This window comes from Oryza sativa, chromosome 11 (assembly GCF_034140825.1).
Source record: "Oryza sativa Japonica Group chromosome 11, ASM3414082v1".
NCBI classification, from domain to species: Eukaryota; Viridiplantae; Streptophyta; class Magnoliopsida; order Poales; family Poaceae; genus Oryza; species Oryza sativa.
The window spans coordinates 3,672,093-3,688,925 of record NC_089045.1 but is presented as its reverse complement, the minus strand read 5'-3'; the positions used below and the strand labels follow the sequence as shown (position 1 = coordinate 3,688,925).

The 16,833-nt window shown below is 40.7% G+C and overlaps 2 protein-coding genes across 7 annotated transcripts; both read right to left on the bottom strand.

Annotated features, from left to right (window-relative positions):
• Positions 1-2,162: 2,162 nt before the first annotated feature.
• On the bottom strand, positions 2,163-7,466 carry LOC9266358 (probable LRR receptor-like serine/threonine-protein kinase At3g47570). 6 transcript variants are annotated; one of them, XM_066305592.1, is made up of 6 exons: positions 7,174-7,466; positions 6,534-6,721; positions 5,751-5,990; positions 5,560-5,666; positions 2,744-5,491; positions 2,163-2,640 (listed from the first exon to the last, which is right to left on the bottom strand). In XM_066305592.1, exons 5-6 carry the CDS (start codon positions 5,412-5,414, stop codon positions 2,273-2,275), a joined length of 3,039 nt encoding a protein of 1,012 aa, XP_066161689.1. In that variant the 5' UTR covers positions 5,415-5,491; positions 5,560-5,666; positions 5,751-5,990; positions 6,534-6,721; positions 7,174-7,466; the 3' UTR covers positions 2,163-2,272. The 6 variants fall into 6 exon arrangements, with proteins under 6 accessions (XP_066161689.1, XP_015617691.1, XP_015617690.1 ...); XM_015762205.3 differs by having other exon boundaries at positions 2,744-5,460; XM_015762204.3 differs by lacking the exons at positions 6,534-6,721; positions 7,174-7,466 and having other exon boundaries at positions 2,744-5,460; positions 5,751-6,022.
• A 2,488-nt stretch (positions 7,467-9,954) lies between these two features.
• On the bottom strand, positions 9,955-13,346 carry LOC107277962 (putative receptor-like protein kinase At3g47110). The gene is made up of 2 exons (XM_015760490.3): positions 10,562-13,346; positions 9,955-10,445 (listed from the first exon to the last, which is right to left on the bottom strand). Exons 1-2 carry the CDS (start codon positions 13,221-13,223, stop codon positions 10,084-10,086), a joined length of 3,024 nt encoding a protein of 1,007 aa, XP_015615976.1. The 5' UTR covers positions 13,224-13,346; the 3' UTR covers positions 9,955-10,083.
• Positions 13,347-16,833: the final 3,487 nt, after the last annotated feature.

The window sequence follows — 16,833 nt, the reverse complement described above, 5'->3', positions numbered from 1 at the left end:
TAACTGTTGATACCTGAAGCCTGAAGGGTTGTTGTTCTCTGAACTTCAGCTGTTACTTTACTGAAGAACGGATTGCTTTCTTCTCTGCTTCTTCTTCAGCTGGATTCAGAGTAAGTGAAAGCCTTGAGTAATATGCAAGATCAGTGACACAGGGTCAGATACAGAGAAATAAACCGATTGCAACAAACTACCCAAATATGGAGCACACAGCACACTGACAACAGTACAAGTTATTTGATCAGTTTGATGAATTATCAACTGCATGGACACCTAAAGCTAAACAAGATGTTGATGAACAAGATGCTTACTATACCAGTAACTTACCTGATAGGTCAGAGGCAGATATGCTCTCATGAATGGCGAACGCGCAATAGTGCAATACGCATGTCTGTCACAGGACTTAGCTTAGCTTGGGCAGAATGCCTGATTCACGCAGCTAGCATCCATTAATTTATCAGTGTTCAAGTCAGTCAATCAAACACTTGTATCTTAAATTAATAGAAGTACATGGTTGGTAGGCTGAAACAGAATGACTAGCATTTGGACTTCCTGATGCTGATGCAACCGACCGGCCGGTGAATGTAAGATGACATATCTTCGTATGCTATTTGTTTTAGTAATCATATGCGATCAGGCTCTGTTATAATCCGTAGTAATTTAGACCCATGCCATCATGTTTTACAGTGTTTACTAATGACATCCATGATCGTTTATGGGTATTGATAAGAGTGTGAATGCATTGGCATCTTATCAGCTTCTTTAATCTAATAGATCACCTACGTCATCCCTAAATCTCTCATTTTTAATGGTTTTGGCTAATCAAGCAGTATTGTATTGTTTTTAATTCTGGACGTCCTTGTCACCATTACAGAGTTAAGTGATCATGATATTAATATTGTAAGACGGTGAGGAACATACCTGGATTACTATACTCAACAATTAATCAACATCCGCCCGCCGCAAGACACATTCAGTCTGTACAGTTGCTAATGGTTCAGAATTTCTGAAAAAAAAAAGATTCAGTTTTTGTGGCTGATGATCACAATAGTCAACAGTCCATAGTCATAAAATGTTGAAGACGGCATTACTTGACCGGAGAGTAGGGGTTGTTTGGTTCACTACCACAATTTGCCTCACCTTGCCACAACTCAAGTTAGACAAGTTTAATTAAAGTTAGGCATCTGTTTGTTTCGTGCCACACTTATGGCAAGATTCCTTCACCATGATGTGGGTTCCACATGTCATTGGCACATAAAGTATGGCAAGCTTGCTCTCCTATGGTTGAAGTATGGTTTCAATTTTATTGGCCACATGTTAGGCATGTTACCTAAATAAAGTATGGCAAGCTCTGGCAATGTGGGTATGCCAACCAAACAACCCCTTAGTGCTCTACTGCTATTTCTCACTGAGGAAAATTGGAATGAAATTCCAAAATCTTTGAGAGCATCTCCAACAACATCTCTAAATTCAACTCTCCAAATGCCTATTTAGCCAGCTTGCCAAAGAGTTGGAGAATCAAATTTGTATTTCACTCCAACAGTCTCTCTATTACCTTCTCTAATTTTAATAGTGGGTCCCACATGTCAATCTCTGCCATTCTTCATCTCTCATCACGTCTTTCCCTTTCCCCACCCACTCTCTGGTGAATGTGGAGGTGGTGGCGCGGCGGCTGCTACTGCTCGAGGCAAGGGGGCTTGCGGCGATGCTCGGCGGCGGTGACGGTGACAACAATGACTGCCGCGGCAGACGGTGGCCCAAACGATGACAGCCGCGGCAGGTGGTGGCTCAGACATCGGCGACGCGCTCGTGGCCGGCGTGCCCTCTAGTTCGCCCCCAGCCGATGCGCTCAAGTTGCTAGTAGGTGACTGGCAGAGAGAGGAAGCATGAGACTAGGAGTGGGTGGGACCCACCTTTGGTCAGTGGAGTGGGTGAGACCCACCTTTGGTCAGTGGAGGAGGCTGGCTACATTTGGTTAGCCAGAGGAGCAATTTGGCCAACTGGATGGCTTGGTCATCTAGATGGCGAGTCTGTTGGAGCTCGTCTTTTCCCTGTGTTGTTAAATTTTAACTTGAAGAATTAAATAGAGATTCTGTTGGAGATGCTCTAGCCATAAGGATTTTTTAGCCTGGAATGATATAACACTGTAAAAGAGAGGTTTTGCGTGGTTCTAGAAAGGTATTGAGAGGTATATATATAAATACATCATAGTATCAGAGGTATATACCTCCTGATTAACACAAAAAAAATTCGATAACTGATAGTAGGAAAAGTGTTAGTTTTCTCTGAGATATGCATCCCAAATTCTATGCAACTCTATAGCCACCTCCTTCATGCTGTTGCGTTCACTCGGGGATGATTTAGTACAAGAAAGACCAATACTTAGGACTGAAAGCAGGCAATCTGTGAGTTTCTTTTTTATGGCCATCGGGGTTTCTTGGCAAGTCTCCAGATCTTGCTGCAGCTGGGGATCAACAATCTGCAACACCCTATCAGGGAGGTTCAACTCTGCAAATTTTGCGATGCTCAGTCCATCATTAAACATGTCATCTGTTGGCCTCCTTCGGATGAATATCTCAAGGAGAACGACACCAAAGCTGTAAACATCTGTGGCTGTTGAAACTTGACCACTCTCTGCGCATTCTGTTGATCATATATGACATCAGTTCAGATGTTAGCTTGGTATTGTTGTTGAAAAATCTGTTATCAAGTATGAGTATAAAAAAAGATTAGCAGAGGAAGTTACCTGGAGCAACATATCCTATGGTTCCACTGATTGCAACTGAAGAAGTTGAGCAACCAAAAGATGATGTCATGGAATAAATTTCAAACCTTGAAAGGCCAAAGTCACGAACATGAGCAGTCATATTATCATCCAAGAGAATGTTGCTAGGCTTCAGATCGCAATGAACAATAATTCCTTTGTTATGATTGTGCAGGTACTCCAATGCATTGGCTATATCCATCACTATGCTAACCCTTTGGGCCAAACCAAAATGGCTAGTTGAAGAATTTTCATCAGCACAGGTTGAATATAGGACTTGATACAGGTCACCTCTGGGCATGAATTCATAAATTAAAGCCTTGAAATCATTTCCTTTCGAATCAACTGTTGAGCAAGCTGTTATAATCCGTACAATGTTGCGATGCCGAAGATTTCTTAAAGCATTACATTCTGATATAAAGCTCCTCTGTGTTCCTCTTATGTCAAGATTGAAGACTTTCACAGCAACTGGACATTTACTATGAAATAACTTCCCCATATATACTGAACCATATCTTCCGGTGCCAATTAAATTGGATGCAGAGAACCCATCTGTTGCCCTAGCTAGATCCCTATAAGAAACTTTGGGAAACTTCTTACCAAAAGAAGGTAACGAGACAAATTCTTTTTTCTGTTTTTTCCTCCAAAACAGGATGATACATGTGACCATAGCTAGTGAAACCACACTGGCAAATGGGACAAAAAACATGAGTAGATGAGATGGTTTGTGCTTACTAACACTAGAAGATATAGTAGCGCATCTGGGTAGGTCCAGCTCCAGTGCCCCATTACAAAGCCCATGATTTCTGTTTAACCGTATGGCAGTTGCATTCTTGAAAACCCCTATGCCTGGGACTTCTCCTACCAGATTGTTGAATGACAAATCTAGTTGCTCAAGAGATTGCAATCTACCAAGAGAATCTGGTATGGATCCTGATAGGTCATTATAAGACAGGTTGACTGCTGTTAAGCTTTGCATATTTCCTAATGATGTGGGGATGCTTCCATTAAGAAAATTTTGATCTAAGTGTAGTTCTTCCAAACTATCACAGTTACTCAAGGTGCTAGGAATATGCCCAGTAAGCTTATTTGCTGATAGATGCAGAGATCCAAGTTGCTTGGCATTGCCAATTTCAGTGGGAAGTGCCCCGTCTAGTTTGTTGAAAGATAGCATACAACGTGTCAACGTTGGAATGCTGAAAATGCTCTCTGGTATGCTGCCAAGGAGATTGTTATCAGAAAGTTCCATTAGATGAAGGACTTGGAGTTTTCCCAAGCCTGCAGGTATTTTTCCTCCAAATAGATTTGTGGAAAGGCGGAGATCTTCCAGGTTTGATATATTGGATATGGATGATGGAAGAAAACCTGTAAACTTGTTGTTATCTAAGTATATGCCTTCCAAATTTGCAAGTGTGCCAACCCATTCTGGAACTATCCCGGTAAAATGGTTTTCATTCAAACCTAGAGAAATCAGGTTGGGAAGGTTTCTTATGCCAGAGGGAAAGCCCCCTGATAGTTGATTGCTTCCCAGAAAGAGGTACTGAAGCTGGATAGAAAGGTTGCCTAATGAATATGGTATCTGTCCCTTCAGTTTATTGTCATACAGTGCCAGCACTTGAAGGTCAGTGCAATTGCTTAGGCTGTGCAGGAACTCCAAATCTTTATTATTGAACGACTCAAACTGATTCCACTCAAGATTCAACAAGGAAAGCTCCTTAAGCATACCGATGGAACTTGGCACCACCCCAGAGAAATAATTGCTTGAAAAGTCTATGGTGTAAAGACTAGTAGCATTTGAAATGGAATAAGGGAGGTGTCCTTCAAAGAGATTAGAAGCTATTTCAAGCACCTGAAGCCTGGGTAGAGAAGTACCAAGATTTGGCGGCAGACCACCATGAAAATAATTGAAGCCAAGTCCCAGTTCAACAAGAGAAGAAATGTTTGTGAGAGCTAGTGGAAATCGACCAGATAAATTGTTTCCACCCACATACAAGTTTGTCAAGACAGGCATCTTTCCAATTTCATCCGGGATACTGCCTTCAATATAATTGTATGAAACAATAAGTATATTTAGTGTCGCAACATCGCCAAGTGAAGTGGGGATGGTACCAGTAAGGTTATTATCGTTTACTATCAGTTGACTAATACTTGGTGGTAAATGAACATTTTTGGGAATACGTCCAACAATCTGATTGCGGCTTAGATGAAGTATTTTGAGAGCAGAACAATTAGCAAAGCTAGGTATGTTGCCTTGTAGCGTGTTGTTTGCTAAGTAAAGTGATCGAAGGTGATGCAAGTGACCAAGTGACGGAGGGATTTGTCCGCTGAGTTGATTGGTATTCAGGAAGAGGTGTTCAAGAGATGTCAGGTTTCCAAGTGAAGGAGATATGAGCCCCACCAAACCTCTGTTAGATAGATCAAGGGAAGTGACACGACGTGGATACCTCAAACTACATGAGACACCTTCCCAGCTGCAGAAATGGGTGCTATCATTCCAGGAGAGCAAGGCATGCTGTGGGTCGAGGCTGATAGCCTGTTTGAACTGAAGCAGTGACAGCCGATCTGTCTCATTTCCATCAGAGCAAATGACAACACTCACAGTACTAAAAACCAGTAGCAGAACGAACGACTGTCCAATTGCAATAGGCTTCATGCCAACGCTATGAGTATTGTGTATCACCTTCCTATTATATGCAAAGCTGAAAAAAGGACAGCACAATTTAGATGTCCCTGGAAGCAGATATTAACATTAGTTATTTGTTAAGTACGAAAATACCTTAAGGATCTTTTGAACTTACTTTTACCATAAGAGCTATTTATATTCCTCAGTAAAAGTCCAACAATGGTAAATTTTCACTCTTTCTGGCAGAAACTAACTCATGAGGAGTGAGTGACAAACCAAACCCTGATGAATAGTACTAAGCTCCATGAGATCTACACAAGCGAATACTTGATGAGGGAGGAAAAATGACTAGATCGAGCTGTGTACCTTGCAGAATACGATGCAGGCCAGTTGGAGCAGCAGCAGTGCGTAGGTCGTCATGTACTTGTGGCCAGCTGCTACTTACTTATAGGTGTTTTCATTTGGACTAGGTTCCTCTCTCCTCTATCCATCAAGCCTTAAATCTGCCTCTTCTAGCAGGTCATCTTTCCAGCTGCAGTCTAGAAGGATCTATCAAATTTGCAGTCCATTCACTTCTAGCCACTGCTCCAGATAAGCCTCCAAATTCTGGAAGTGGAAGCCACTGCTATCGAAATAATCTTTCACATGGAAAAATTGCAAAAAAACATAAGGGAGTTCACTCTCAAGCAGAGCAGAACAGTATGTGATTGGGACAGAGATGGCGATGGCCAATTGGAATGGATTCCCATCAACCCTTGGAAACTCTACTATTAGAGGATAGGATTTAGAAAATGTACGTGGAATGGTAACCAGGAGTCTCCTCTGTCCCTACTCGGATACTCCGCGCAAATCTTTCTAATCTACTTGATACGTCCATGAAACTTCTTCAAATCATGTCTCTCTTTTTTCAAACACAAATTATGCATTTCTGAAACACTGGTCATGTGATTTACTTGACGCTTGTACTGTAGGTCCATTTTTTATGGATCGAATGCCATGAAAGCTAAAACTATAGAACCCCATGAAACATGAATTATGTCACAACAGGATCCCATGAGATATCAGCAGTCAAAGATAGGCTCAATTAACCAGTGACTTGGTCCGACCTCCATAAGAGAGGCTACAAGCTACACAGTTTGGTTCAATTACCTGTGATAGTGATGTTCTACCGTGAAGAAGCAGAGGAGCTCCTCCATCTCAACTAGCATGCGCTTCTCCCTGTAATGAGTGATGTACCAAGTTGCACGCCAAGTTGCCAACAACCAGCTATCACCCAAGGGTTCAGTCACCCACCTATCCATCTTCATCAAGTCTCTCCAGCCATTTCTATTATTCCCCTGAAATTAAATTGTTATGTACGATTGAAGGTCAGGAACATTCGATATCAAGCATACTTTCAGGAGAAATTTTATGGTCCTTGAGAAAGTACTTGGAGGTGGCTAGAAAATGTGATAACTCCTGGTACCTTTTTAAGGATGGTAAAATTACCCTACTTTCAGTGACCAAATACATATAGAGTAATCATATTGGTAAATATGTTCACAAATATCTTACACTGGTATCCTCACTCAAATCAATGAAACTTATAGATCATCACCATCTAATTTAATCTAAAAACGTTGTACTATTCGCATGAATTGGTACCTTCAGCCGCTGAACTGAAGGTACACCTGAGTTACAGTAGTCAACGATATATTAACATATACCAACTCCCAAAGTTTTAAGAATTGTGAACATGCTGTCATGGTTCAGAGTTTCAGATAGTAGAGATTCGGTTTTTTGGGCTAACCTCGGAAGTAATCCCAGCGCAGCTGATAGGTCTCGTTGATGGGCGTAGATTTGGCGATAGGAGGCCTAGGTTCTCCAAGACGGCGATACTCCCCGGCTCGGCGTCACCCGGAGGGTGTGGAGCCCTGAAACCATGGAACGCCTGTTGCAACCTGCTGCCATCTCCTCTCGGGCCGCCGTATCCCGAGTAACCCTCGCCTCCCGCCTCCGCCTCCGCCGCCGCCGCCGCCGCCGCCAGCGGTCACCGGCTCCGGCTCGCCATGAGGAGCTTACAGTTACCGAGGGACGGAGAGTGATTCCGGGGCCCATCACAGCCCACATAAAACCCAGCCTGTTTACACGGCCTTGCTGATGCACTCCTATGTTAACTTTTTACCATTCAGTCCATTCGACAATTTTTTAAAAAAGTCAAATATAATTATACTCCCTCCGTCCTATTTCAAGCGTTCCAACTTTAATCTTATTTAAATTATTTTTTAAAAGTACTATTCATGTTTTATTATCTAATAACAATAAAAATACTAATCATAAAAAAATTCAAATAAGATGTAATATCAAAGTTGGATAAAAAACTCATGGCTATACTTAAAATGGGATGAAGGGTGAAGTATTTATATCAGTATAATTATATTGTAATTACACCGTACTTACAATATACTCCCTCCGTTTCTAAATATTTGACGCCGTTGACTTTTTTAAATATGTTTGACCGTTCGTCTTATTAAAAAAATTTTAAGTAATTATTAATTCTTTTCCTATCATTTGATTCGTTGTTAAATATACTTATATGTATACATATAGTTTTACATATTTTACAAAAGTTTTTAAATAAGACAAACTGTCAACCATGTGCTAAAAAGTCAATGGTGTTAAATATTTAGAAACGAAGGGACTATATAACTTGCATATAAGGGGGTGTTTGGGAGAGAGGGGCTAAACTTTAGCCCCTCTCTCAAAAACATAAGTCCCTCCTCTAGAGACTTATGTTCCCTCTCTCCCAAACACCCCCTAAGACATCAAAATGAGGTGCTAACCCAGCGGTGAGATGTGCGCCTGAGAAAATTTGGTCCGTATGAGAAGTCACATCATAGAGTGTAACCTTGTATCAACAAGAAACAAATCAAACTAGGAGTACAAACTATATACACATTATTTGTCCCTATGTAACAGAGGAACATAATGGTTTCACTAGGATAATGAATTAATGACCACTTCTTTATACAATGTACGTAACCAGAGGATGCACAAGGATGCAAGCGGGCAACCCGCGGACTCATTTATAGGTCAAATTAATAGGTAACCGTGCGGGTTACCATTAATTTTGTTTATAATTGGGTTTATGGATCGATCCACTTACATCTCTAGATGCGGCAAGCTAGGCTACGATACGGAAACCCGCGGGTTACCACTTATTTGACATATAAGTATACTCGCGGGTCGGTCCACTTGAATCCCTAGATGGTCATATGCTCTATACTCCCTCCGTCCCATAATATAAGGGATTTTGGAGGGATGTGACATATCCTAGTACTACGATAAGTCTGTCTAGATATGTAGTATGTGTCACATCCCTCCAAAATCGCTTATATTATGGGACAGAGGGAGTATATGACAACCGAATCCACTGAGGTAATTGCATTGCTTGTTTAGTTTTCTCTAAGATATGCATGTTTAATTCCGTGCAGCTTGGCAGACGCCTCCTGGATGCTGATGCGTTCACTCGGTGTTGGCTTGGTGCAGCAGAGTCCAATATTTAGCACACTGCGCAGGCAGTGTACACCTTTCTCCTTTACCGCCATTGGAGTTTCTTGGCAAAGGTCCAACTCTTGTTGCAGCTGGGGATCAACAATCTCTAGTATCCTGTCAGGGAAGTTCACCTCTACATGCTTTGCAATGCTCAATCCATCCTTAAACATGTCGTCTGTTGGCCTTCTCCGAATAAATAATTCCAAAAGAACAACTCCAAAGCTGAATACATCTGAGGCAGTTGAAACTTGACCGCCCTCTGAGCATTCTATAGATTGCACATGACAAGTGTAAAACTAACATATATAGGCATGCTAAATAAACATGTAGCATCACAAAACAAGATAAAAGCTCACCATTACGTGGAGCAATGTATCCAATGGTTCCCTTTATTGCAAAGGAAGAAATTGAGTTTGAATCACCCAGAGATGTTGACGAATGAATTCTGAATCTTGCAAGGCCAAAATCTCCGACGTGAGCAATCATATTGTCACCTAGAAGGATGTTGCTTGGCTTCAGATCACAATGAATAATAGTACCTTGGTTGTTATGGTGCAGATACTCCAATGCATCTGATACATCCACAACAATATTTATCCTTTGAGCCAATGTAGTGTGGTTCAGATTTGAAGCATCCCCATCATCCCTGGTTGAGTACAGCAATTTATGCAAGTCCCCTCGTGGCATGAATTGATACACGAGTGCTTTGAAGTCATTTCCACTAGAATCGATGCTTGAACACGCTGTTAAGATAGGAACTAAATTGCGATGCCACACATTTCTCAAAGTACTACACTCTGCAATGAAGCTCTTTTGTGCTCCCCTTGTCTCTAGACTGAAGACCTTGATAGCAACTACATTTAAGTCTTGAAATAGTTGTCTTTGGTATACAGAACTATATCTCCCTTTGCCAATTAAATTGGCTATCGAGAATCTGTTAGTTGCTCTAGCAAGATCACTATAGGAAACTTTGGGAAATTCAGTATCAAACGAAGGCAAAGGTATTGAATTTGTCCTTTTCTTCCCCTTCCAGATAAACAAGATCAGTATCACTATGGCAAGTGCCACAATGATGGCCAATGGGATCACTACTTTAACCACGACAGATAGCTTGTGTTTACTTTTATTTGAAGTTCTGATAGGACAGACAGTGTTCCTGTAGTATTCATCTAAGATATGACTCCCTGATTCTATGTAGCTTGGTAGCCACCTCCTGCATGCTGATGCGCTCACTCGGGGATGACTTGGTGCAGCACAGTCCAATGTTCAGTACAGAAAGAAGGCAATGTGTTGCAGTTTCATCGACACGCACTGGATCTTCTTGGGACAGGCCCAACTCTTGTACTAGCTGAGGATCAACAATCTGCAGCATCTTATCAGGGATGTTTATCTCTGTATACTTTGCAATGGTCAATCCATCCTTGAACATGTCGTCTGTTGGCCTCCTCCTTATGAAAATCTCAAGGAGAACAACCCCGAAGCTGTATACGTCTGCAGCAGTTGAAACTTGACCACCTATGGCACATTCTGCAGTATGCATGTAGTAAGAGTTTAGTTCAAATGTTCACATAAATTAAATTTTTTGAAACTGTTCCCTTAAGTAAATCAGTAAGAAAGTAAAGAGTAAAACAGACCACATATACCTGGAGCAACATATCCTATGGTGCCATTTATTGTAGAATTTGAGTTACCGAAAGATGTTTTGGAATCAATTCTGAACCTTGCTAGTCCAAAGTCTCCAACATGAGCTATCATATTGTCATCCAAAAGAATATTGCTAGGTTTGAGATCACAATGAATAATTGTTCCTTGATGACTGTGGTGTAGGTATGCCAATGCATCAGACAAGTCAACCGCAATACTTAACCTTTGGGCCAGTGAAATATAGCATATACCTGAAGATCTTTCATCATTTGGATTTGAGTACAGTAATTTATGCAAGTCTCCTCTTGGCATGAATTTATATGCCAATGCTTTGAAGTCATTCCCACTTGAATCAATGCTTGAGCATGCCGTTAAGATAGGAACTAGATTGCGATGTCGCACATTTCTCAAAGCATTGCACTCTGCAATGAAGCTCTTTTGTGCTCCCCTTGTCTCTAGACTGAAGACCTTGATAGCAACTGCATTTATATCATGAAATAGTTGTCCTTGGTATACAGAACTATATCTCCCTCTTCCAATTAAATTGGATGTTGAGAACCCATTTGTTGCTCTAGCAAGATCCCTATAAGAAACTTTGGGAAATTCTCTACCAGATGAGGATAGAGATATTGATTTTTCCCTTCGTTTTCCCTTCCAGATAAATATGACCAATATCACTATGGCAAGTGTCACCGTGCTGGCTAATGGGATCACAACTTTCAGTGTTACATATAGCTTGTGTTTACTTTTATTTGAAGGCACAATGGGACATTCAGGTAGGTGTAACTCCGGTGCACCTCCACAAAGCCCCAAATTTCCATCCATATGCGTGGCAGTTGAATTCTTGAAAATTCCTTTAGTTGGGACCTGACCACTAAGATGGTTGAACGACAAATCTATCTGCTCAAGAAGCTCAAGATCACCAAGTGACACTGGTATTGAACCATTTAATATATTGTGTGACAGGTTGAGAGATTTCAGGCTAATTAATTTGCCAAGCGAAGCAGGAATACTTCCACCAAAATTATTCTGGTCTAGCACCACTTCTTGCAAATTTTCACAGTTACCCAAAGTATTAGGAATATCTCCCGACAGATTATTAGATGAGAGATGCAAACTGCGGAGTTGCTTGGCATACCCTACTTCTGTAGGAAGTTCTCCACTGAGATTGTTGAATGAGAACCCAACCTCTGCTATCGTCGGAATCCTGAAGATCTCCTTTGGCAGACTACCATTAAGACTGTTATCAGAAATGTCGATTCTTGTAAGGAACTGAAGTTTTCCAAAGCTTGAAGGTATGTTTCCAAGCAACTGATTTGATTGCAGATAAAGCTCTACCAAATGTGACAAATTGGAAAGGGAGGAAGGAATATACCCTGTAAAATTGTTGTTAGTCAAGCTTAGTACCTGCAATGTTATCAATCCGCCGAGCCATGGTGGCACAGAACCTGTAAACCTGTTGTAATCCAGTCCAAAAACTATCAGGTTTGGAAGGTTTTCAATGCCTGAAGGAAAACTCCCTGATAATTGATTCTGTCCCAAGTAAAGACGCTGAAGCTGAACAGAAAAATTTCCTACTGAATTTGGTAAATGTCCTTCCAGCTGATTCCCAGCCATAGATAATGCTTGTAGCTGAGTGCAGTTGGTTAAGCTATCCATGAAATCCCAATCTTGCTTGCTACGAGCATGGAGCTGATTCATCTCAAGATTCAACCATGTAAGATTGGCAAGCTTGCCAATGAAAGCAGGCACCACCCCAACAAAGTTATTCTGAGAAATATCAAGATCAACAAGATTCGAAGCATTTGCCAAGGAAGAAGGGAGATTCCCTTGGAAGAAGTTGCCGCCAATGAAGAGCCGCCATAGATTAGGCAGCGAGGTACCAATGCCGGATGGCATCTTGCCGCTGAAGCGGTTGGTTTCGAGGCTGAGCCGAATGAGCACCGACATGTTCATGATCGGCTCTGGAAACCCACCTGACAACCGGTTGCCGCCGATGGTCAGTATCTCCATCTCGCGCAGCGCCGCGAGCTCGCCTGGGATGCCACCCTCGATGCCGTTGAACGCGAAGCGAAGCATCCTCAGCGTCGTGACGTTGCCGAGCGAGGGAGGGATAGTCCCGACGAGAGTGTTCGACGAGACCTGCAATTCCTCGAGGCCAAGAGGCAGGCCGTCGGGGAGTCCTCCGGTGAGCTCGTTGTGATCCAGCCATAGCACCCTCAGATCGGAGCAGTTGGCGAAGCTCGGTATGATCCCCTGGAGCGTGTTGTTGCTCAGGTAGAGTGATCGGAGACGACGCAGGTGGCCGAGAGATTCAGGAATCCGTCCGGTGAACTCGTTCGTCGCCAATGACAGATGCTTGAGGAATGTCAGGTTGCCAAGTGAAGGGGAAATGTTGCCTGCAAGATTTTGGTTGCTGAGATCAATAGAGGTGACACGAGGTGGATTCTTGGAGCTGCACGAGACACCTTCCCAGCTGCACAAGTGATTGCTGTCATTCCAAGACATTAGGGATTTCTGTGGATCGTGAGTGATTGCATTCTTGAATTCTAGCAATGCAAGTCGATCTGTTCCATTTCCTGAAATTGAGCTGACGGCTGGGTGGAAGATGGAAGCAAACAACACCAAGAGGAGATGTCCAGATGCAGTAGTAACCTTCATGGTCTGCTTATTTGATCTAATTCAGATATTTAAGAAAACGGTGTAAAATATTCAGATATTCAACCAGGGGCGGGCAGGCCCAAGGGGCTCGTGGGTATTCAGTTGAATACCTTTAGAAAATTCTCCCTATTTCCCATAATATATGACACGCACGTATTTTAATATTTAACATTTAAAACATTTGGCCAACACTTAGTATAATATAAAATTAATTTTATTTGTTAAAAATTATATCATTATATTGAGATTTAAATTTATTTTCATATCGTTATAATTTTATTACTACAAACCTTATCCTCCCTCCGTCCCAGAATATAACAACTTTTAGCTGTCAGGATTTGTCCCAAAATATAACAACTTTTCTACCAACATTCTTTTCCCAACCAATCACAACCCTCCACCATTCGTTTTTCCCACCTACCTCCACTACTCATCCAATCACAATCCTCCACCACTCACTTCTACCTACTTTCTTAATAACCGGGTCTAACTCTAAAACTTCTTATATTTTGGGGCGGAGGGAATAGTATATGAAAAATTATTAGCTAAAGATTAGTTCTAAAAGTCGTATCAACTTTGACCGCGTCTTATATTATGGGATAGAAGGGATAGTTGTCTATCCAAGTATAAGCATAGAACTTAAGATATATATTTTATTTTTCATCAATGGCATATTATAATGTGAATTTTGAATACCCACCATCAAAATCTTGTGCCCGTCTCTGTATTCAACTGGTAGTAATTGAGGTACCCGAAGAATGTTTAAATTGATAATGTTGTAAAATATGCAGACATTAATTAGGATATTAAGAAAACGCTGTAAAATGCCAAAGTATTTGCAAACCCTAATAAATTATTAAGATATAAAACTCCATGGCAAATATAAGGCGTACATGTTTTTAGCAAAAAAAAGTGTTTGTTACTTTTGGCTAATAAGGGAAACAATATGTGCGTGCGTGCGCACACTACTATATACATACGGGATGAAAACGGTCGGAAATGGTATTATTATTTTACTATTTTTATGGAAATGGATAAAAACAGTTGGGAAATTTCCATATTTATGAATTACTTCAATGCCACGCTGACATGACAGAAATTGGAAAAACTATATTTTAGACACGGTAACACTTGGTAAAAATACTATATTATATTAGCTTTTCGGAAATGGTATCGGTCCGTTCGGAAATTTTCATATGTTTTCATCCCTGCTACTACACAATTGGTACCTTTTTTTTAAAAAAAAACAATCATTTGATATTAATTTAGGTTGATAGTAATGATGCACTCTAGATGACGCCATTCACTTTTATACATACATTTAACAATTCATCTTATTAAAAAATATGTAACTATAATTTATTTTACTATTACTTTGTTTATCATTAAAAGTGCTTTAAGCATGATTTAAATCTTTGTATATTTGCATAAAATTTTAAATAAGATGAATGATTAAATGCATATAAAAGTCATTTATGTCATCAATTAAACACCGGAGAAAGTACTTTAAAATAAACTAATGGTTAAAATACTATTATTATTGAAAACCGTAGCAAAAGCTTTATTCGGGTTGTATTAATTTGGGATGAAGGGAGTATTATATGTCACAATTGTCTTTGAAATAAAACTAGCTATACCTATGCACCCAACGTTTAGACTCATTTCAAAGCATCTAGTGGTAATAACAGTGAATCTGCCACATACATACTCACATTAAAAAAATGCAAATTATCCCTTCAACTTATTAATATTAAGAAGAAAACAATCAAATATTAGTGGATATCCATATACAAAATCAAACTAAGGTGGATATTCCAAATAGAAAAAAAAAGATGGGAAACATGTTTCATGATTTTTTTTATTTTAGATAATATTATAATGTATTTTTTTTATTCGTGGCAAAGTATGTGTATCCAACTAGCTAGTCTAGATTTAAAAAGACACTGTTGTTTAAAGCTTTTTTTTTTGTAACTTCAAACAAAACGACATGTTCCTATGGCAAATGAGACTTAGAGCCGAGAAGAAGCTTACAGAGTTACAGCTCGCGATAGCAGGGGCACTCGAAGCCGGCCAAGGGTGGATGGAAACCCAACCTTACTGCGTGCCTGCGGTAAGCAACGCAATAGCCATACAGATCGATCGACCAGCAAATAGCAATCTCCAGATTAGAATGGCACGCGAGTTCGATCAGACACGCGGTTCCTTGATTATATAGATAGATAGGCCTTGGTATAATGCTCATTCAATCTTGACTGACTGACTCAGGCAGGGCGTCATCGCTCGTCAACAGCTGCCAATTGTTTCTGTTATGACGCCAATTATTAGTTGGGTTCCCTGAAAAAAAGAAAAAAAATTAAATAGTTGGGTATTGATGGATCGAGGCAATTTATTCGGGCCGTGAGGCTGTGCTGTCTTGGAGGGGTTGGGAACGGTAGATTAACACGTGATTAATAAAGTATTATAGCATAAAAACTTGAAAAGTGGATTAATATGATTTTCTAAAGCAACATTCATATATAAACTTTTTGCAAAATGCGTACTGTTTGACGGTTTGAAAAGCGTACACACGGAAAAAACGAGGGAGATGAGTTGGGAACTGATGTGAAAGAACACAACCTTAATGTTGGGAACCCTTCCCCGTGTAAAATAAAAATAATAAATTAACACATGGTTAATTAAATATTAGTTAAAACAATAAAAATATAGTTCAATACGATTTTTCAGCTATTCTATAAAAAGTTCTATAGGAAAATATTTGGAAAGCGTATGCGTAATAATGGAAAGAGCAAGATGTTGGAGTAAGAAGTCGGTCGGCGGAACGACCGACCGAGACGACGTGGAAGAAATTTCCACACCAATTGACTCCGAAATTTCGAGAAAATTTCATTTCGTATGGTTTCAACAGCTTTTCAGTTCAGCGCTCAGTCAAAAGACGTCCGACTGTCATGTCCTTTTCTGCTGTACCTAGGTTGATCGGAGGGTCTCGAGTCAAGTCAATATGCCTGTACCATATCCAGCTTGCTGCAACTGTCTTCACCCGGCGCCGCAACTTTCAGAGCCGGGGATAGGAAAACCAGAGCTGCAGAACCGTTCAAGCCCGGTTCAGGGGCCACACCTCTGTTTATATCTCGGTGATAACAACCATCACCGTGGTTTACAATAGATAGCACATGGGACTAGATAGATAGCAAGATAGCAGCTAACACTACTACTAGAAAAATAATTTTCTACAGTGAGGCACATATATTTTCACATACAGACATTATTTTTTACTACAATTATCAGCCTGCGAAAATATATAAAGAGTGGTCTAATGGTTGGCCACCAGAAAAATCTATTTTCATAGGCAGACGGCTTAAAGATGCTATCTACAATAATACACTTTTTTTTTTGCAGGTGGGCTTTTTAAGCTGTCCGCATGTGAAAATCGGTTATGGCATTTAAATAGGTGCGAGAGGATACAGAGCTCCACATGATATTTCTAAGTCCTCAGCTCCTTGTCCTCTTCTCTCCTCTCCTCTCCTCTCTCAAACTCCTCTCTCCTCACCCAAACGGCAGCAAAGGCGGAGCTCGACGATGTGGATGCCCACGAGAGCCCCATGTCATAGAG